This window comes from Pleuronectes platessa, chromosome 18 (genome assembly GCF_947347685.1).
Source record: "Pleuronectes platessa chromosome 18, fPlePla1.1, whole genome shotgun sequence".
Classification (NCBI taxonomy): Eukaryota; Metazoa; Chordata; class Actinopteri; order Pleuronectiformes; family Pleuronectidae; genus Pleuronectes; species Pleuronectes platessa.
Window position 1 is genome coordinate 21,115,441 of NC_070643.1, and position 21,673 is coordinate 21,137,113.

General features: G+C 45.5%; 1 protein-coding gene across 1 annotated transcript in view; it reads right to left on the reverse strand.

Moving 5' to 3' along the window:
* Positions 1-18,731: 18,731 nt before the first annotated feature.
* Positions 18,732-21,673, reverse strand: part of pvrl2l (PVR cell adhesion molecule related 2 like) — a 132,233-nt gene continuing 129,291 nt past the window's right edge. The window contains 1 exon segment of the mRNA XM_053446259.1: positions 18,732-20,080. Within this exon segment, the coding sequence (XP_053302234.1) occupies positions 19,449-20,080 (632 nt within the window). The 3' untranslated portion in view covers positions 18,732-19,448.

Here is a 21,673-nt window from a genome sequence, read left to right on the forward strand (position 1 = left end):
GTGTTTATCAACAACACAACTTGGAGTGGTGACATTTAATAAACAGGCAGCGACTGGAACAGCGTGGAACCAAACACACAACGTGGCTCCGACTACACAACAAATAACACGATCAAACCAAAGAGAAGCGGCGTCCTCGCTCCTGCAGGACGAATCAAAACTGTTTTCAAAGCCCAGTGACAGGATAATTAAACACCGAGCTCTGCTGTGATGGAGACTAATTAAACTTAATTAATATGCATTTCATCTCTAGATTTACGTTGCTTGGATATGACTAAAATAAAAAATAAACCACGGGCCTCGCCTGACTGATGGAGAGCGTGCTCACATCTCCACTTGATAAATCCTGTCATGCAGCTCGTGTCCCTGCACGTCAATCTGTCTCAGCTGAGACGTCCACCTCCACGCATCACTTAGGATTTTCTCTGCAAACCCACGTTTCTCATAAAGACGGTGACACACGGCATCAAACACCGAGACGCAGGTCGTGAACTTCCTGCTGCTGAGGAGACGTTAAACACTTTCCTGGCAAATTGTCAGTGTATCAGTTTGACTGTAATATCCGTGATATCAGAACATATTCATATATTATTGTATCATGATATATATCATGTGTTGACAGGGTGAACATTTTCATTACACGTCTAACATCTTTATATTCCAGATTTTTTCTCCGGTGTGTTTCTTTTGTCACATAACTAAGTTGTGGTTGAAACAGAAGACACTAACACAACTTAATTTCAGACCTAAGTATAAACTGTAATATTATGACTATAATAATAGTGCAATAAAATGTTCAGTTAATGATGGTTTTTGAGACAAACAGTATAATCGTATCTTGCTTCAGGTTTGGGGTCGGTTGCATCATCTGACTTCTTCCATTCAAATACATATTGTGAGTTACACGAGCTGCTTAATCATCTTTAAACAATGCCGGTTATTAATATTCATTGAATATATAAGAGTTTGATCGATCTCGTCCAAGCAGCCTCTGAGTAACAGAGCAAAACTCAAAGTGCTGCAGCGTCTCTTACTTTACTCACAGTGGAACATGTGAGGGATTAATAAACTAAACGTATCGATCGTTAATGTAAAACTACAGGAGCACGAGGACTCGGCTGCAAACAGGAAATGAAGTGAACAGAATCTTAAAAGCTACGACAGACGAATGATGAATGTAAAGTGATGCAGCTGCCGTCTGAAATCAATCTTTGATAGAGACGTCTGGATTCTTTACAAGTTAAAGAAGATGATCTGAGGGGAACCTGGTGAAGCCACATGGATCCTGTGAGGACAGAAAACTCCTTCTAAAGTTTCCCTTTCTGAGATGATGGTGGATCGTTGTAGCTCGAGCACAAGCGACCGTTCACGAGCGCAGACGACAGAACGAGCTCATGCTCTGCAGCGGAGAACGTCAAAAACAACAACAGCAGGATTAAAACTGAAGAAGAAGCCGTGTTGAGATAATTTCCAGACAACTGCAAACAACACGGAGGATTTTCAGCTTGTCCTCCGGTGTTTGTCGAATGTGTGTACGTTTGGAAAAAGACCAAACAGCTTTCAAATGTCAGAGCCACAGATGGATCCAAATCACAGCAACAACAACATGAACCGAAACGTTACAACGCTGAGAGAAGAAAAGAAGGAAACCCGTCGCTCTGAAATGAAATGGAGTGAGAGAGGAAGATCACAGGAAGTGTTTGGCTGCTGTAACCGCGAGGAATGGGAGAGATGAGAGGATTATACCTTCCTGGATGTTACTGATGGATCGAAGACGTGTGTACGAGCCGTTCAGAGAAGAAGAAAGATTCTCAGTGCTCGATGATTTATGACTTTGTGCAGTTAAAAGGTCGTGAGACAGACTCGGAGGCAGAAGGAGGGAGAAAGAAGGGAGGAAGGACGGATGAAGGAGAGAGAAAGGAGAGATGAAGGTATGATGAAGGAGAGAGAAAGGAGAGATGAAGGTAAGATGAAGGAGAGATGAAGGTATGAGGAAGGAGAGATGAAGGAGAGAGGAAGGACGGAGGAAGGAGAGAGGAAGAACGGAGGAAGGACGGAGGAAGGAGAGAGGAAGGAGAGAGGAAGGAGAAAGGAAGGACAGATGAAGGAGAGATGAAGGAGGGAGGAAGGAGCGATGAAGGACAGATGAAGGATGGATGAAGGAGAGATGAAGGAGAGAGAAAGGAGAGATGAAGGTAAGATGAAGGAGAGATGAAGGTATGAGGAAGGAGAGATGAAGGTAAGATGAAGGAGAGATGAAGGTATGAGGAAGGAGAGATGAAGGAGAGAGGAAGGACGGAGGAAGGAGAGAGGAAGAACGGAGGAAGGATGGAGGAAGGAGAGAGGAAGGAGAGAGGAAGGAGAAAGGAAGGACAGATGAAGGAGAGATGAAGGAGGGAGGAAGGAGCGATGAAGGACAGATGAAGGATGGATGAAGGAGAGATGAAGGAGAGAGAAAGGAGAGATGAAGGTATGAGGAAGGAGAGATGAAGGTAAGATGAAGGAGAGATGAAGGTATGAGGAAGGAGAGATGAAGGAGAGAGGAAGGACGGAGGAAGGAGAGAGGAAGAACGGAGGAAGGATGGAGGAAGGAGAGAGGAAGTAGAGAGGAAGGAGAGAGGAAGGACAGATGAAGGTTGAAGGAGAGATAAGGTAGATATGTAATGAATTAAAAACATAAAATCTGTTCAATAAATACTTTATCCATTCATTTTCATATCAACCTTTCCGGATTGTGACCTCCGCAAACAGTCGTCAAAATAAAATCGTCTGGGGCCAAATTCCGACGTCAATCTTCTGAGATTAAGAAAGAGAATTTCATATTTCACAAAACAGAAAAACATCAGCGTCACAGTTTCTAAATGAAATGCATTTCAGTTTCTTTTCTTTCTTAATCGCCTTCAAACCCCAATTATTCCCTTTCATTGCTCGACAAACTCCCGCTGCTCCAAACACCAACTGAACTTTAATTTAAATTCTAACACAATCCCGGCCTTTAATAAACACCAAGCACTGGGGCTGAATTCTGATTGGCTGTCTCCAGAGCTCTGGATCACATCTTTCATTCATATCGGTGTCTCCGCTTATCGACGGCAGTTTTCACACCCGGAGCCGATCAGAGCTTCTAGACGAGATCAGGAAGAAGAGACGTCTGAGGAGTGGTGACAGGTGAAGAAGAGATGGAACAGAAACAACATGTCTGCCTCTTCCTGACAGATATCGAGTTCACTGCTCTTAGTGACTGCTGCAGCTTCTGTATCCGATGGAAATGTTACGGACGCGTCAATCATCAGGGAAGACGAGCTGCTTAGAAATAAAGTGAATAGATCAGGCGGCTTCAACGAGAAACAAGACAACAGACACGAGATCCTGACAGACGACGTGAAGGGAGGGGATTGCTCCACCTGTAAATCTACTGCAGGGGGGGGGGGGGGGGGGGTGTCACAAGCGTAAGAATCCACTGACCTGAGAACACCACCGAGGGAGAGTTGATCTAAATCCAGCCGGTTTGCCTCCGTGCCCTTATTTAGACAGATATCCCTCCGGCTCTCAAGCTTCCCCACGTGCATCGAATCCCCCGGCGTCTCATTTCAAAACCCAATTTTCCGTTTGTTTATCGTCTTATCAGCGCCACTCACACCAGAGAGGCAAGAACCAACGCCTTCTCTAAATCCACCCAACTTTAATAACGCTCCAATACGAAAATAATACGACTGAGGCAAAGCAGAAAGATATGAAATGGAGAAATAAAGAAAACACGTAGGAGAAGAATAGAAAGAAATGACTGATAGATACCAGAATGGATTCGTTAAGGTTTCTAGGGGCTGGAGGTGTCATGTGACTCCATGAATAAATAAAACTGTTAGTTTCCCATCACAGGAAATTAACTAATTCGTTTTTTTCTTCTTTTACGATAAAGGTTCTGGATCCAGGAATTCATTCACATGTTCCGGGGGCTGATTTAAATGAGTGTGTGCAGTTTGAAATCGTGTGAGTTCACATGTGGTTTCATGAGGGGACGGTAGAGACTCATCAGATCAACAGTCTTTTGAAAGTTTGACAGATGTTCAGACACCAAACTAATAACGGAATCTTTCAAATCGTTATAAGAAAACATTTTCACCTTCATTTACCTGAAACTCTCGGAGCTGACGCCTCCGTGTTTGACCCCCCCACCCCCCCCCCGTCCCTGTGTTACTATTACACCTGCTGCATCTCAACCTTCAGAACGTTTCATTTGCATTTGACAGCTGGTTGACACGCAGCAGCTTCACTGTTTGGATGAACCGAACAATCGTAATTAACCTGGAGCCGACTCCTCTGCTGTGAACTCAGATTCAACCCGTCTGAACGTGTTCGGGGGGGCGAGCGTGTGTCTGCAATGGAATGATTAGAAAGTTTCAATGAACATGTTTATCTCCACAAGGCAGGAGAAGGTGAGGAGATTCTAATGAGAATAATAAATAAATAGTTTCCGACCACTGACACACGGCTATTGGTCATTTATTGAGATGATCTGGGTTTCCTCTGCTGAGGCCATCTTGATAAAGATAGCCGCCCCCTGCAGTCACTTCTTCCTTGAAGAGGAATCAAAAAAAGGATGTTTGAACCCCTGCAGACAGAGACCGGAGCCTCCTCTCATCTGCAGAACAGATGTAGAGAGGGAACGAGGGATGAACACTAAGGAGAAGAGAGAGAGGGAGATGGCTCCGGAATCACCTCCTTGTTAACGTGAGAGGGGGAAGCTGCCGCGCTGGGTGGCATTCAAGATAACGAGTTCTGGTTTGTGTGTTTGAGACGGAGGGAGAGAGGGGAATGAAAGCAGGAATAATGAGGGGGGAGGTAGAGAGAGAGAGAGAGAGAGAGAGAGGGAGCGGAGGAGAAACTTCTTTAATGCAGATTGTGATTTGGCGTCTCACAGCTCATCCTCCTCTAACCTGAAGTGACCTCGAACAAGAAGCCGTGGCCCGAAGCAGTGACACTCCAGTCAGAGCCTGGTAGCTGTGAGGGTCCTGCCTATGAACCCACGCTGGTCTTACCGGACTGGGAATCGAACTCCAACCTTCTGTACCAGAGGCCACACGGTGATCGTGGCAGCACAAGAACTGGCACTGAGCACAAAATCAATAGAGGCTGGAGGTCTGTGTACAGATATACTGTATTTACACATCTGTCAGTGTGTGAACAGGATATAGAGAAGGATGGATGGAGAGGGAGAGAGAGAGAGAGAGAGAGAGAGAGAGAGGTTTATTTAACCTTCTTTTACCCCATGGTTGTTTTAAACATATTTCTACGGGTGAAGGTTCTTTCTTTAACAGATATATAAAATAAAGAAGGAGAGAGAGTTTTTTTCCCTCAGCAGCAGATAAAGGAATATGTTAGTGAGCAGGACGGGGTAACAAGGAGCTGCTGGAGATAAGGTGTGAGTCGCTGTGGACGGGGGGGGGGGGGTGACTCAGCAGAAGAGCCAGCGACTGGTGGGAGACATGAATCCAAGTGACCCAGTTTGAAGGTGAGTGGTTTACACAAGAGACCCCCCCCCCCCCCGTGACATAAACAAGTTGTCCTTCTTTCTACGAGCAGACACTGAGCTGCACGTTTGATATAAAAACAAATGAAATACATAACTAGGATCAGACATGAATAACTGAGCAGCTCATAACTTATAAATGTATAGAGTGATGAACTAACAGGCGGAGCAATCGATTCAGGAACATCGAGGTCTGACTCTAGGAACCAACGTGGTGTTGAATCCTCGGCACCAAAGACGTCGCACATGAAATGAACAACCCGTGATAAACAGAATATTCCTTCTGTACAAATCAAGTCTCGTTACTAATTGTAAAATGAGCCGCTCTGGATTTATCTGTGAAGACTTTGTGATCCGCTCGACTCCGGAGAGACTCGATCATGTTTCCATTCAAAGAGCTGATGACAGAATGAATCCAGGGAACAGGTTTTACTGAGGGAGCTGTTCCTCTGAGAATCTGCACTGAGACCAGTTTCTGCACATTTATTGTACTTTGTGAACAAAGTGTCTGGATTCTGATGATAATGACTCAATCACATCAGCTTCAGCAGCAATTACACCAAGTGTCACGCTGCTGGAATTCAGAAAGCTCCCGGCGGCTGGAAGAAGGAGCAGAGCGGGGGGGAAGTAACAAAGTACTTTGTTTCTGTACTTTTCATGTATCTGTACTTTATTTAAATAGATTTATTCATGGTAATTTTCATTTTTACTGCTACATATATCAGGAAATATAAGTACTTTCCACTACTACACGTTTCAAAGCATTTCGGCTTATTGAAAACTTTTTTTAGCTTTTTAAGTTTTCTATAAAATAACCAATAACGGGGGGTGGGGGGGGGGAGAGGAATTGATCTAATGATCCAATCCGAGCTGCCATGTGATATTAGGCCCCGCCTCCTGCAAGAGAACAAACGCCACAGCCGAGACTCATAAAGATGAAGTAGCCTGTTGTATTAGACAAAAGTACTTTAAGTATATAGAGGCAAGTCAATACTTTAACTGTAGTAGAAAGTTAATGTGGTGCTTTTACTGGAGAATATTTATGTCTGTTTATTTGCATGTATTTGTATTGATGGTCATTTAGTCTCATCACTGTGTCTCAGGGACAAACTGAAAGTCACTGCAGCTCCTTCCACTGCATCAGACTCAGACAGAAGATCGAGTCCCAGTGACGAGTTAAAGTGAAACCACTTCAGTGAGTACAAACGACTGCTTTGCTTTCTCATATTACATCTACACACTAATCATCCCACCGTCGTCAAACCTTCAGTCTCACACCTGCAGCCGCTGAATGGATGTTTTGTTATTGCCTCACCATCAATTCATTGCCCACACAGGGGACGCTCGAGTGGTTCAACTGCAAAAGTACAAATGATAAATAAACTCACATCAGAAGCTTATTTTATCACCACAATCAAGAAGAGCACACACAGTCGACTCCCTTCAGACCAGGAAGACACAACACTCTGATGCTCTTGATTTAGTTTGGAGAGAAGAAGCAAGAAAAGTAGGACACAACCAGGAGAAGCTGGATGAAATGTAAAATGTGAGCAATTACGTTTAATGTAGATCATCTCTTTCCCTCTTTATTCCTTCATTTCCCTTTGTTGGGTTTCCCCCCCCCCCCCCGTCTTCAAGGAGCTGAATGAAACAGCTGGCAGTGAAATGAGAAGAGAGAGATTTGAGCCAATGGATTAGAGAGAGAGAGAGGCAGAGTGTGTTACCACGAGACTGAGGGCGACTCCATTAATTGAAAACTTTTTCAATTATCTTTTTGTGTTCGCTTTGGTCCGACTGGAGAGAGGAGAGGAGAGATAGAGGAAGAAAGAGCAAGAGAGAGCGAGAGAGAGGAGAGGGAGAGAGAGAGAGAGAGATATGGCTGCAGGCTGTAAGTTAATCATTTCGCTTCATCTTGCAAAAGAAATAACTGAGTTCTTTCATAAATAGCAAACTAACACTCACATGAAAGTGTGTTAAATTTAATTAAATACACTAATAACGACTGTGTGAGTGTTTTTCTTTGCTACGTACAAAACGTGTTTCAGCTTCAAGTGCTTCGCTTGTGCACGTGAAGGTCGCACTTTGTACGAGAGGTTTAAAATGTGTGAGTCATTCTGTGACTGTGTGCGACTCTTTTATCAGCTGTGAAAACACTCACACTTCTTATCGGAGGAAAAGATGGTTTTTCACTCGACCAGCTAAAAATATAGACACGCTGCAATCAGCTGCAGTTTGTGTTGTGGCTCCAGTTTGAGCAGCAGCAGCAGCAGCAGCCGGGCTGAAGACGTTCACCAGCAGGTGAAGCAAACAGCCCCGTGTTAATGGTGTGTTGTGTTTGGCAGCGACAGCCACGGGGAAATATGCACGAATCCATCTCCTTCTCTAATATGCCCCCGAGTGACTTTCTGCACGTCTCCATTACGGCAATAAAACCCAGAAAATCACAAATTCTGCAAAAAACTCTTCCTCCGGAGATGAAGCGGGAGCCGCACGTTCCTCAGGCCACAGAATAAATCAGCCTCCAGTTCATTCGGTGGATCGGTGACAGCTGCTGCTCCCCGGCCTCCACGTGCCGCTCCTTCAATCCGCTGCTTATTACGCTGCTGCTGCTGCTCTGCCTGTGAGCCGGTGGTGGAGTGGGATCATTTGTCTGCTGCAGAGTGCTTCATTACCAGCACTTCATGAAACCAGCGTGTTTCACAAACGCTGAATTCAAACACAGTGACCTCAGAGTCTGTGGAACTTTCATTCCCCCGAGTTCATCTTCCATCATTTAGACGAGGATCTCATTCACCTTTCGTTTCTCATCACAAGGCCATTGACAGTAATTTTGCACTCACATCCCATTTTATCTCCAGCGCTCTGTGGCAGTTTCTACTGGTTTGGTCTGGGATTGTTTTACTGGATCACTCCGAGTGTCACATGACAGGTGGGATGAGGAGTGAACCTGAGGAGATGATGCTCAGTTTCCACACGGAACCTTCATAAATCCCATAATCTAAACTAATGCAGGAAACTTAACAGAAACATCTGCAGAACTATGTGCATGAATCGATATGTCTGTCCCATTACAAGTTACTTTAATCTGTTAAATCATTTTACTGATATGATATATCTCATACAAATAAAACGAACCGACACGAGAGCAGCACAAGGTTCTTTGATTTTTGCTCAAAAATAAGAAAAAATTAAATTAAATAATGCAAAATATACTTGCTTGAGTGGAAATGCAAAGTTAAATTACTGAAATAATTGGTCACTTGAATAATTGATTATTGAAACAGTTCGCTTCTGGACAGTTTGTGCCAGAAGCTGGATTGTGAAATATTAAAAAGGAAAAGAAAGTGCAGCGTCATTGGTGCAGAAACTCCAGTGATCCTCAATCAGGTCCCTCAGAGTCAGTTTGTCCATTCAAGGCTACTGTAGAAACATGGCTGTGCAACGTGGACGTATATGGATCCAAACCAATGGAACTAAAGTATAACCCAGTATAACTATGAAGAGAGAAGAAGATCAACAGTCCTCGACTTTTTATTCCAGATTGAATTCAAGACAACAACACTTCTCTGACCTCTATCTGCATTTTGATGAAGGTCAACTTTACCAGATAAGAAGCAAGTGAAGTAATCAGATTACTAATCTGTCTCCTGCAGTGACAGTTATATATTTTTTGGCAGTTTTACACCTTAAATCTGAATTCTTCTGTTATCACGATGCATACAATCACTGGAGGACTGATGAAAAGATAGAAACGTTGTATGTGTGCATGGAAATATATTAATCACCGCTGCATAATATCTGTAATGCTTTGAGAATAAAGTGAAAACACACCTACACCCACCTAAATTAGCTCCCCACAGTAAAACAGTGGTTGTTCGCTCATACGAAGCATGCACACAAACACACACACACACACACACACACACACACTAACGCACACAAACACACACACACACACACACGTCAGTCCCCCTGAAGTGAGCCCTCCTGATCCTGCAGTAGAAAACACTGCAGTGAGTTTATTTCTCCTCCTGAACTCAGCATCTGATCAACACCTCGAACAACAGACACCTGTTCACACACTGACACAAACGCACAACACCCACACACACAGATGTGTAACACAACCCCAGGGCACTGCAGCTGCATGGGCTCAACAACCCTGTTAAACATTCGGCAAAAAAATGTTAATTTGTGAAAAACTATTTTTTAGCTCAAGATAGATGAGACGGTAAATAGTACTTTTTAAACTTTAACTATGTAGCTGAGGTTAGCAGCTCGTTAGCTTAATGACCGGCAACAAGGGGAAACCATAAAGATGGCCGACATGAGTGGGACCTCACAAACGCGGCTCCATCAACTGATCGAGCTTCAAATGTGCAAGATGGCGACGTCCGGGATGTTTTTGGCTTCACTTCTGGAAAATGGGAGGAAGTGGAGAAGTCGTCCATCTTTATAGAGCCAACAGTCTCACAGGGAATCAACAGCTCTACATTTTAAAACCTTGGTTTTCTGGATTTAATAACCAAACAAGAAAAGTCTTAGAGATGCTGTTGCCATTGGTCAAGAAACTGAATGTTCATATTTCTAAAACATGTTCCTGATTGGTTGGTTACAGTAGTGAAGCTGCCTTTAATTTGACACCAACAACCCTCTGAAACTTAAAGGGGATTTTCCTCCAGAAGTTAGAGCGCTGACTTTGGCATTAGGGCCCGACAGCCCCTAAGCCTCAGAGCTTAAAGACTGGAGTCAGTAGGAAACGTCCCTGTCACCTCACACACACACACAGACACACACACACAGGCCTGAATGTAGGTATTTTTCTCCCCCTGGACAAACAGTTATCTGCTGATTTCTCTTCACTCGTCCTCCGGGAGGACAAACAGCCCGGCGACCACATATCAGGCCGGTGATCAGCTCGGACCCGGTGGACGGGGATGGAGGCTTCACCGACACATGTACAGTTCTGATAAGAAGAAATGACCAAATCTGACACCTGCACAAGGATCTCAGCTTCTCTGAGGTTATAAGGAATGAACGTCTGCTGCCACTTTTTGGAGTTTCAGCCCAAAATGAGACAAATGTCATCGGACACGAGCTGCAAGAAATATCTGGTGATTTAGGTAAAATGATTCCTCTCACATGCAGAGAACTGAAGGGTTCATTTCAGGTTTACTCCTCTACACAAATTAAAACAGAGCCAGGACACTGACATACTGTGATTCATATTTATTGACAAGTTATTTTATCGTCAATATCCTCCACATCCATAAAATCAAGCAAAGCACGAACATTCCCTGAAGTTGTTTGGGGAATTAATCCCGGATTTTACCCCCTGATCAATATAAATAAACTCTTTTCTTCTGTCTTATCTTCTGTCAAAGAGCCAAAGTGATTCTTTGACAGACTTGATACTGAATCTGCTACCGGGTGGGATCTTATCTTTCCATCCTGTGGTTTCTCACTCTCTATAGAACCAGGGAAGAAGGAAGCTGGGCCGTCGTCCAACACACACGAGGCTTTGCAATATATAAAAAAAACACCATCTCTCTGTGTAAGTGTTAGAACCTCGTCTTCAGTCAAAAGGGAAGAAGGAAACACATCCACCCAGCGGGGGACGATGTAACCTCACTCGTTTCCAAGCAGCTTCACGTGTTTAAAGAGTTTGAAAATGTCCCTGAAATTAGTCACAGTTAGTCTAAAGTGAGCAAATCGTCCATCTTGTTCTCCCACGATCCTGATTGATGAGGAATCTGCAGCGTTTCTGTTTTCACATCATTAAACGATTCAGGCCTCAGCATTCTTGTGCTGCACCTACATTTAATTAACAGAAGAAACTATGCAGGGTTATATATCAGTACAAAGAGAAATGATAGTGTAAAGGCCTCACTGTTGCATTATGGGTTATTTGTAGCCGTAATGTTATAGAGGTTTTTTTCTGTGTCTTTTTGCCTTGAAAGTGTTTTATTAGTTTAATTTAACCTGGAAGTTAAGTAGAGTTTCTGAAAGCTGCTAAACAACATGACAAGATGGACATGACAGTAACCTTGAGCCAAAGCATCTTGATCGCCTCCTAGTGGCTGGCTGCGGTACAAACCATAAACCCAGCCTCCTCCATGTTAGCAGAAAAGTCTAAATACACGTAATCACCTTTTTCTTTAGTTTCTCTCGTCTCACTTCGTACGTGAAGGCAGCAGAAATGAGCCTTGACTGAACAAATGAAGCAACAGCTGAGAATTTTGTTTTTCACAAAATGACTCAAGTCTGAACAATGTTGTCGTTTTTCCGAGATGATGTGAAAATGCACAAACAAACCCACTTATCAGATGTGGATCCTTTCAGCCTGGGATGGTAACACCTGCTCACTTTGATCACGTCACATGATTCAACGTCTTCAAAGTTTTTCCCGACTTTGCTTTGTGCCGCTGCCAGAACCCGACCCCTCAGTGGGCGGAGCTCCGAGAGGTCCCTGTCAGTACCATTGATTTCAGGTCGAGGATTAATCAGAGACCTAAACCAACACTCAGGTTCACGAGAGTTCGAAAGCAACATTACTTCTGAAAAACCAGTGAATTGATGCTGGATCCGACATAATAACACGAGTGTTTCCTGCACAGGTTGAAGCGTCAAAGAGATTTTGATTCAGACGGAGATTGAAAAGCAGCGGGGTCACGAAGGCAGCGGGGAATAAAAGCCTGAATGTCTCAGAGAGATGAACGATAGAAAAATGCTTTTCATGGGGAAAAGAAATAGTCAAAAAACAGGCCCACACAGTTTCTTTGTCTGAACATCAATGTTAAGGTCACGATCAAAGTCTGGCATCCCCGGCTGCCGGCGTCGAATCAGGCTGATCCAGCACCACACACATTCTGAAGCAAGGTAACGGCTTCACTATCTGCTCCTCTGAGTTCCAGGACCGAGAAACAGAAGATACCAGAAGCTCTTTGGGTCCAGTTCACTGCAGAAAGGCTGCAGGATGCTCAAGTTACTGGAATTTGTTCTACTTTAATGTGACTGAATAGAACAAAACCAAAGAGCAAATGGAAGAAGGTTGAAACGAGGACAAAAGAAACACGGTTTATTGATACTTATACTTCATCAGACACTGAGCAGACAGAGAGTCGTCTTTCAGTTGATTGTGTGGAGGAAGAAAAGAGAGAATATTGGACTTAAATTCATCAAATGACCACAAAATCGATATCACTGGTTATGTGAGGCCAAAGTGTTTGAAGAATTTATTTTTAAAAGGTAAGAACTCAACTGAACAGCTAATATTTGAAGCCCTAATTCAAACCCTGGATATTATTCTTCATCAAATATCTAATTTTACAAGTATCCACACAAATATCAGTGGAATCAGAAGTTCCTCAAATGACAGAAAACTTCTTTGAGAAACTTTCATTTAACGTGACTTTAAGTTTGGTCCGTGTTCCATTCACCAACATGGAGGAGGTGAGGTTTACTGCAGCCAGCCACCAGGTGGCGATCAAAGGCCTGACTATTAATAATCAGCTGTTAATTACATTCTGTGTAATTCAGCTTTTCACAGCAGTCACAAACATTATTAGTGTTAAAACCACAGATTCACAGGGCGAGAGGCAGAACTGCTAAATCAGAGAACAGGAAACAAACCCTGAACTTCTTCTCCTAAAGAATAAATGACCACCACAGTAAAACGCTGACCCAGCCCCTGAGCAGGAGCAGCACAGTGGGGGAGGAGGAAGGTAAAGGAGGCCAGTGTTGTAAATTGGTTCGAGTTCAATGAGACGCCGACTCACCGGCGCTGGGAGGAGGAAACCGGGGTCTCACCGGCCTGGCAGCGGCTCGGCTTTAACTGGATTAACAACAGAAGCTCAGCTCAATAACTAATAGGCCTCTTCTTCCTCGTCTCTTTCTACTCCTCGTCTCTCACCCTCTCTTTCTATCTCACCGTCCTCCTCCTCCTCCTCCTCCTCCTCCTCCTCCTCCTCCAGAGTGAGGCAGGGAGATAATGCAGAACACTTTCATGCCTCCTGCTGAATTAAACATAGAGAGAGCAGCTTGCACTGGGTGCTAAAGCTGAAGCAAAGAGAGGGAATATGAAGAAAGGAGGATAAAAACAATTCCAGCGTGGCAGCAGGGTCCCCGGAGCAGAACATGTCTTTACAATTAAAAAGATCTGTGGCGCTGAAGAGCTATAAACAGGACGGAGCTTCTTTCCGACTAATTGGCCGGATTGAGAAAGGACTGTGGATTGTTGTGGGTTGGAATCGGCCAATCGCCAAGCGGAGTGGTGGCACGGCACTCAAACCCACTCCTGAGGCCTCCTGCCTCCCTCCAGCTTTCACCGTCGAGGCTGCAAATCCCATTCTGCCCAGTTTTATTATTCCTGCCACACTCGTCTTTACACTGGAGCCAACCAGTCGGGCTGCGCAACTGACAAATGTGTCCGTCCCCGACTTCAAGCTCCGGGCTGAATAATTGACAGTGTTTCAAACGTTCTTGGTCTCAGGTGGTTTACCCAAAAAATAAAATAAAAAAAGACCCAGTGATGTATTCTGGTGCTCTCAACAGGGGCTGAGGTTTCAGTTCCCCTTCTTCATCTTCTTTTTTTATTTTTTTTTAAAGCTCCTGCTCCCTCTGATCTAAAAAGAAAAACCCTCTCCTCCTTCCTCCCTGGGCCTGTTTGGTATTCCCCAGACGGAGCAGCCAGCGACCTCCCTCACTCCACCTCCTCCTCTCCCTCACTCCACATCCTCCTCTCCCTCACTCCACATCCTCCTCTCCCTCACTCCACCTCCTCCTCACTCCACCTCCTCCTCCTCTCCCTCACTCCACATCCTCCTCTCCCTCACTCCACCTCTCCCTCACTCCACATCCTCCTCTCCCTCACTCCACCTCCTCCTCTCCCTCACTCCACCTCCACCTCTCCCTCGGTTCCACTCTCTCTCCCTCTGACAGAGCCAAGTGACCTGTTGGAGCCTCCTCTGCTTAGCATGGACGCCGCACTCACAGCGGCAAGGAAGAGACTTTACAGGACTGCCCCCCCCCCCCCCCGAGCCAGCGGCTAAAGATCAGCGAGGGACGCTTGTCACTAACACGACCCCATTATCAGCTCGGGCTGCGGAGACGCTCTATACATGATAAGAAAGCAGGGCCGTCTTATTCTAGGATGATTCAATTGTACGTACGGAAGATAATTATTCTTTTCAATTAGTTCAAGTTTCAAGGTTGTGTTTCAAACATCTTATGATTCTCTATGAGCCGTTTTTAAATCTATTCTTCTGAAATTAAAAGTAGTAAAAAGATCAAGCAGCTTAGAGTTCTTTTAAAGTCCTTGACCGTCACCGTGTTTATGTAGAAAACTACTGAACGATTCCAATGAAACTCGGTGGAAATAGTACCGAGAAAAAACTCATTAAATGTGGATCGAGGACATTTTCACCAATAATTCATGGATCTTGATTAGATGAATCATATTTAGAGGACTGGTCTATGACCTTGTGGATTTTGATGGCCCTTGGTTGAGTGACAGGGACGGTTGAGAGGTGACCTCTCTGCTGAGTTCCTCGTTTTAAGGTCAGATATTTCCAAACACTGGCCTCATTTCATCCTAGGCCATTTGATCTATTCCACAGAAGTTTCTCTGCCTGTGGCTGACGTCACGTTTCTTCAGGTTATAGATGGAACCGATTATTTCTGGTGTGACGGCACCAAGACATCATTGGAATCTGTGATCTGTATCTGGATGATAAGGTGAGTGCGGAGATGCGGGCGGAGGAAACGTGATCAGAAAACACATCTGGACGTGGTTTGTTGCTCACACTGATCAGAGCTCAGCCGGGGGAAACCACGGTTTGACCGGATTCTGTGTGAGCAGGAAGGTCATCCTGATCTCCTTACTGCCGAGTTTTCAAACCCTACGAGCTCGGCTGAGTTCACAGGTCTTTCCTCAGAAGAAATTTAAATATAAATGAATGTTTCCTTGACCTGGGACGGACCAGGTGAACTTGTGTTGTGCAGCAGGAAGAATCCATCGTCTTCCTAAGTTGGTGAAAACTTAGAACACAGAGGAGAAGCTAAATATCCCAGAGCAGGTTCTGTGCCGCTCGGTGAAATGCTCAGAGGAACAGGAAACCACGTGGAGGTGTGGTGTTGATCCACTGATGAAATGGCTCAGCTTAATTAATTACCACTTTTTCCACAGAGAGCTGTTTCAGAAAGTTTATTTTTTATTGAAAATGGGTTGTGCAAAAACAAAAGTTCTGAGTGAGGATGAGTTTCCTCAGCGAGGCTGCACGCACGCTTCCAGACTCGGGAGCTAATTAGACGCCGGCGTTGAGATCACAGTCGAGTGAACGAGCGGCGAGAGGAACCTCTGGAGGAAAGATGTGTTGAGGCAGAGCGGCCAAACAGAACACAATGTTGTGTTCACATGGGCTGGGGCCTTATGCCTCAGGGATTTTAATTTACACAACGTTAGAAAGTCTAACTAGAATTGGTTATATTTCTCATTTGAGATAAAAACCAAAACGGTGATAAGCAGCTTTAAAATGTAAAGTTTAAAATGTAAAGACCACACACTTTGATAAATTTGTGTATCTTGAAGCATGCGTGCACCCCCACACTTCAAACTGTACTGCAGTGATACAATGAACAGCTTCTAACGCATGTGGAGTCCCAGTCTGGCTGTTTCTCCGTTACTGGGAGATGAACTGACAACACGTCCGAATACACTGTGACACGTGACGACATGCCGCCACTGATGTGCAGCAGATGTCTCAGTTACACACAAACAAATCGCACAAAGCTCGACAACGATCAACAATGAGGGACCTGCGCCGGCACGGGGGGGCGTGGATCTGAAAAGGGGGGCGTGGTTAAAGCAACACCGCGGAATTTCTTTACCGTAAAACAACAGCTTGAATAGAATGAGTTTGAAGATTCAGTTTGAATTACATTTTCCAGGGAAACATTTTCTATCAGAATTCTTTGTGATATTTTATATAATAATTCTTTTTTTAAAAGTCATTAAAAACCAGAGTTTATCTCTAATATTCAGCTGGAAACTTTTGAAATATGAAGAAATCTGTTAATATCCAGCGTTCAGTTGTGTTTCAGTTCAGTAAGTGGAAATACACTTTATAAACATTGAACGACTTTACGTTAAAACCACTTCATCGCTAGAACACAAATGAATCGCCACGTGTGTCTGCAGGGGGCGCTGTTGCTCTGTAACCATTACACTGTGTTGCTTTAACACCAGAAAACATCTCAGCTTCAAATATCTCAGCTTTCAGTTCATCGACAGTTTATTTTTAGTTAAAAATGTCTTAATTATCACAACCTGTTCTTAAATTCAATTAAAAAATAACAAATAAAATGATACAAGACTTAAAACAATAATTTTTGGTGAATCATTAAAATCAGAATTCCCTTTTCAGATCCTTCCCCCGTGAATATTACCTTTGTTGATGCCTTCATGGATTTAATGACATGATTATACAAAACCTTATAATACCACAGTTTTAGCTTTGATTTCACTCACAGTATCCTCGACTGCAAAACGACTCGAGCCACAAACACACAATCGCACAATCACACAATCACACTGCACTTCTAAAGCAACAGAGACGACCAGTTACACCTGGAATTAAAAACATGTCTGGTATCCAGCTTCAACATCTGGATACAAATTCAACCTGATTATCGACATTGAGATCTGATCCCTCACGTCACCTCCTCTCGTGTGTGAGGCTCCACAACAAGTGTCTCGTCTTCACTCCGAGTGTTCTCCTGAGGAGGTTGGACCAATCAGAGCCCAGTATGTCCTCAATGCATCCTGGGTGTATATACACCTGTACTTTAATTTTGGTCAAAATGGATCCAACCACCTTCAAATCACCTGGAATCCATTTTAAAACCAGGTGTAAATGGGGTTTAAGTAAATGATCTGTGTCGTGCATGAGACTGAAAAGCAGAGGATGAGGCTAGTTTGTTCTTTTTACTTTACACCTGATCTTCAGCCTCCTCCTGTCACCTCACGTCCAACATAACTAAGTCATATAATACAACAGTTAATTAAGAAAACTGCTCATTTGGTGCCCTGAAAAAAAAACATAAACAGATGAGTCGGAAAAACCTGGAAACCAATAAGGCAAATGTGTCCAGACACATGAGAGCTACGTCTCAGTTATGGATTATCAGAAGTGTTTGAAAATGATCCATTCAGACAAGAAAGGTAAAAAAGTGCAGTTTTCAAATCATAAGAATAAAAAGCTGCAACATTTAAAATGCAGTTCTGCATCTTCCTGTGAACAATTCACTGTAATCTCAATGTTTCATGTCTCATTAAAGACAAAGAATCTCCTCCTGTCTCTCTATGTTCAACCTTTGTGTTCAGCTGCAGCTTCACCACGTTCAAGAAACAAAGATCTGAGAGATTTAATTTAACCTGCGTTCACATCCTCTCTGGAAATGTGTCTTGGACCGTGTCTTCCCGTCCAATCAGGACACAGAACATGGAATAATCCGGTTCATATCCTCAGAACATTCTGCGGAACATGGAAAATGAATAAATGAAAAACGCAGCAGCCCTCCAACAAAGCCGGTGAATATTTTGCCTGGTTGAATGCGACCCAGATAGGACTATAAAAAGGAGTTATCCCCTTCTCCCTGCACACAGTCATTACGCTCTCATCTAAGCTGCCCGTTATGTAAATAAAGAGAAACACAGAATAAGAGAGGAGTGTAATGTGTGTGGGACACGGCTTAGGAAAACAAACAGTGTGGGATGCATGTGGAACCGAAAGACATGAGACAGACGGAGAAAGAGAGGCAGAGAGCATGGAGATAAAAGAGGAGGAAGAGAGAGAGAGAGAGAGAGTTGCAAACAAAGAAGAATCTTTTTTTACCCATTAACTGAGTCATTACCGACCCGACGTGGAGCTGTGTGAAACCCCCAAGGCTCCCGGTGCCTCTTTCCTTTTCGAGAGATCAACACTATTAGACAACGAGAACAACGACAACATCTACACCGACGATAACAACAACAATTGTGCTATAGTGACACGGCAGCCGATACACACACGATGCACATCATTAACACCACAGCCAGCCGCACATTAGCACACGCTGCTCAGTCTGTTGTGTCACTTCTGTTAGGTGGCCTCGCTTCGGCTGCACCCACCAGGACACCCGGGCGGAGTCAGAGGGCGGGGGGGGTGGGGGGGGGCAGGAAGCCACGAGTCACTGAGCGCCTCCACACGGGCGTCACCGGGATGAGCGGAAAACAAAGTTAGACTTTTCAAGTTTTAAAATCGGGTTCAGGTGAAGAACCGGAGTCTGCAGCCGAGCGGCCGACGTCCACATGAAACTTTTTCCACGTGTGGATGAAGGAGTTTTATTTTGAAACAGGAAGGCAATCCTGGAGTAGCTGCGGTTTTGTGGTTATGCTGTTTTGCGGCTTTGCAGATTACGTTTTTTTTTTTTAATCGTAGAAAACACAAACACTCAGCACGTCAACACACGGGCAAAGCTGAAGGAACAAGAAGCGGTTAGCATCGCGTCCGGAGGTTCTGTGGGTTTCTCTTTTTTTTGTCACATTCGTCCGACACTTAAAAAAAATCCGTCTCCATGATGCAGCTACACACGTAATTACCCACAGTGCACCTCTGCCACCACAGGTTTCCCTTTCATCCGCTTCACAACAACAACTTCTGAATTCATCAAGTTTCTCTCAATCGTCTTTTTTAAGATGACACAGTCGAGCAGAGAGGATATAACTGATGGAAGCAGGTCGGTGTTTACAGCTGATGGAGGCCATGTTGATTTATTCGCTGATGAAGGGGGGGGGGGGGGGCAGGCCCGGACTCCCCCACTTCCTCCACCACATCTCCGTTCCCTATTCTCAGCGCCTCATCTTTCCTTTCCTGTGACCTCAGACGTAGATGGCAGTCCGGGAGATGACGGAGCCATCTCTCTGAGACTCCATGTCGTCGTCCAGGTACACGTCCATTTCCTCCTCGCCGCCGTGGCCCCTGCGCACGTGATAGGCCGGGGGAAGCATGTTCCCGCCTCCCCCGACGCCTCCGAACCTATCGTACTGCTCCTCTTCCTCCTCCATGCTGTCGTCCAGGTCGAACTTCCTCCTCTCGGCCTCGCCCATGTCGCCGCTGAGCAGGATGTCGTGGGCCGACGGGGGCTTGCTGGCGGACGGGTGGTGGAGATGGTGATGGTGGAAGTCGTTGGCCTTCTCCGTCAGGGTGCCCGTGGCGTCGCAGCCCTCCCGGTACGTGTAGACCGGCCCGTTGTTGTTGGCTCCCGTCCCGTTGTTGTTGCCGCTGCCGCTGAAAAGCAGCCGAGCTTTGTTGCCATAATTTCCACCATTGCTCCCCCCGCTGCCCGTCGCCGTGGAGTCACCGCCGCCGCCGCCGGGGTAGCCCCGCCTCTGCTGCCGGCGGCTGCGGCTCAGGAGAACCCCAACGAGCGCGACAACCAATAGCAGGGCCAGGAGGGAGCCAATCACGGCGCCCGCCACGACGCCGGCACTGAGCGGATCCTCCAGGGCTTCTGCAGAGGGGATGGAGGGGTTGGAAGGAGGGATGGAAAAAATGGGTGGAGGAAAAGAAAAAAAAGGGCAAAAGGAATTGACGGCTCAGTTGTGGAGGAGGTGTTCTTCTTGTGTTGTGAGTGTGCTGTGGTGATTGTGTCTTCCTCTACGTGTGTTACAATCCTCTTACAAGTGTGTGGTAGTGTTCTCCTCAGTGTAATAATCCCCCGGTGAGAGAGCAGTCAGTCAGTGCTGGGATCAGGCTGAATGGAACTCACTCACTCTCCCAGAGGCTCGTTGCATTCTGCAGACATCTCGCTCTATTAACACACACATGTGTGTCCAGCTGCTGGCACTCCAGTTTCTCTGCCCCCCCCCCACCTCTGCCAGCCTTTTGTTCTATACTTCATGTTGGTGTGAGCCAAGTTTGCCCCTCCTCTATTGTTTCAGTGGAAGATTGAAACAGAAAGGAGAGATGGGTTTACAGCGTCGGCAAACAGAGGTTTGTGTTGGGCCTCATGCTGTTAAGGGTTACGGGTCGGGCGAAGCCACACAAACACACACACACAGACACACAACAGAGAGGTTATTTGAAGAGGGTCAGTGGAAACGAGCACAAAGTCGGACCCGGAAAACCCCAAGATGTTTAACCCGACCATTATCGCCCTCTGGTTCATTCCCCTCCCTCCTTATCATCCCCACTCCTCCTCTTCCTCCTCCCATCATCTGCTTCCTGCCTCTCTTATCGGTCAGCCAGTGAAAACCACAGGGCGGAGCGGTGGCCTGCTGTCAACCCAGGACTGAGTCCAGATCGCACTGATCGGCGGCACACGGAGGTAAAAGGTTCACCCTGTGGAGCCGGACTCACAGGCCAGGACATTGTTAAGAGGATTCTCTGCAGGAATATGAGAGAGAGAGAGAGTGAGCGAGCGAGCGAGAGAGAGAAATGATCGTGTAGGATTTGTATGAGTAATTCATGATGGGCTAAAAAGAGGAGAAAAGAAAGTGTCAGACCAGGAGAGGAGAGGAGAGGAGCCTCCGGTGCAGAACTGCTTCTCTTCTCCCCTGTTCTGAGTCGCATGCTGGCTTTTCTAAGGGGGGGGGGGGGGCAGTCAGGGCAGTGGAATACGGAACAGCAGGGAAATCTGAACCCCTTTCTGTTTTATGCTAATAACAGCGAGGGCTCTGGCAGCGCTCCTGGCAAACACAGCGGTGAACGCCAATCAAACAATCTGAGCTCGGCTGAAAGGAACACTGTGCCGGGTGACGAGCCGGGGCAGCGCCGGGGAGGGAACGGCACTTTCCCTTCCCGAGGAATCACGTCGGACATCAAATGATGATCCGAGCGACGCTGACAAGAATGAATTATGCTCACAAAACCAGCGGGGGGGCGTTACTATAAGTGAGTCTGGATAGAGAGCCTGTGAACTATACAAATTGTTCATGTGAGGGTATAGGGGAAAAGAGACGGAGATGAAAGAGGCGATGGATTGAGCGCAGGGAGAAAAGAAAATTGGACGAGGGTTTGTGGTGGATGGAGAGAGGAGAGCTAAGAGGAGAGGAGAGCTAATAGGAGAGCAGCCGAGAGGAGAGCTAAGAGGAGAAGGAGCAGC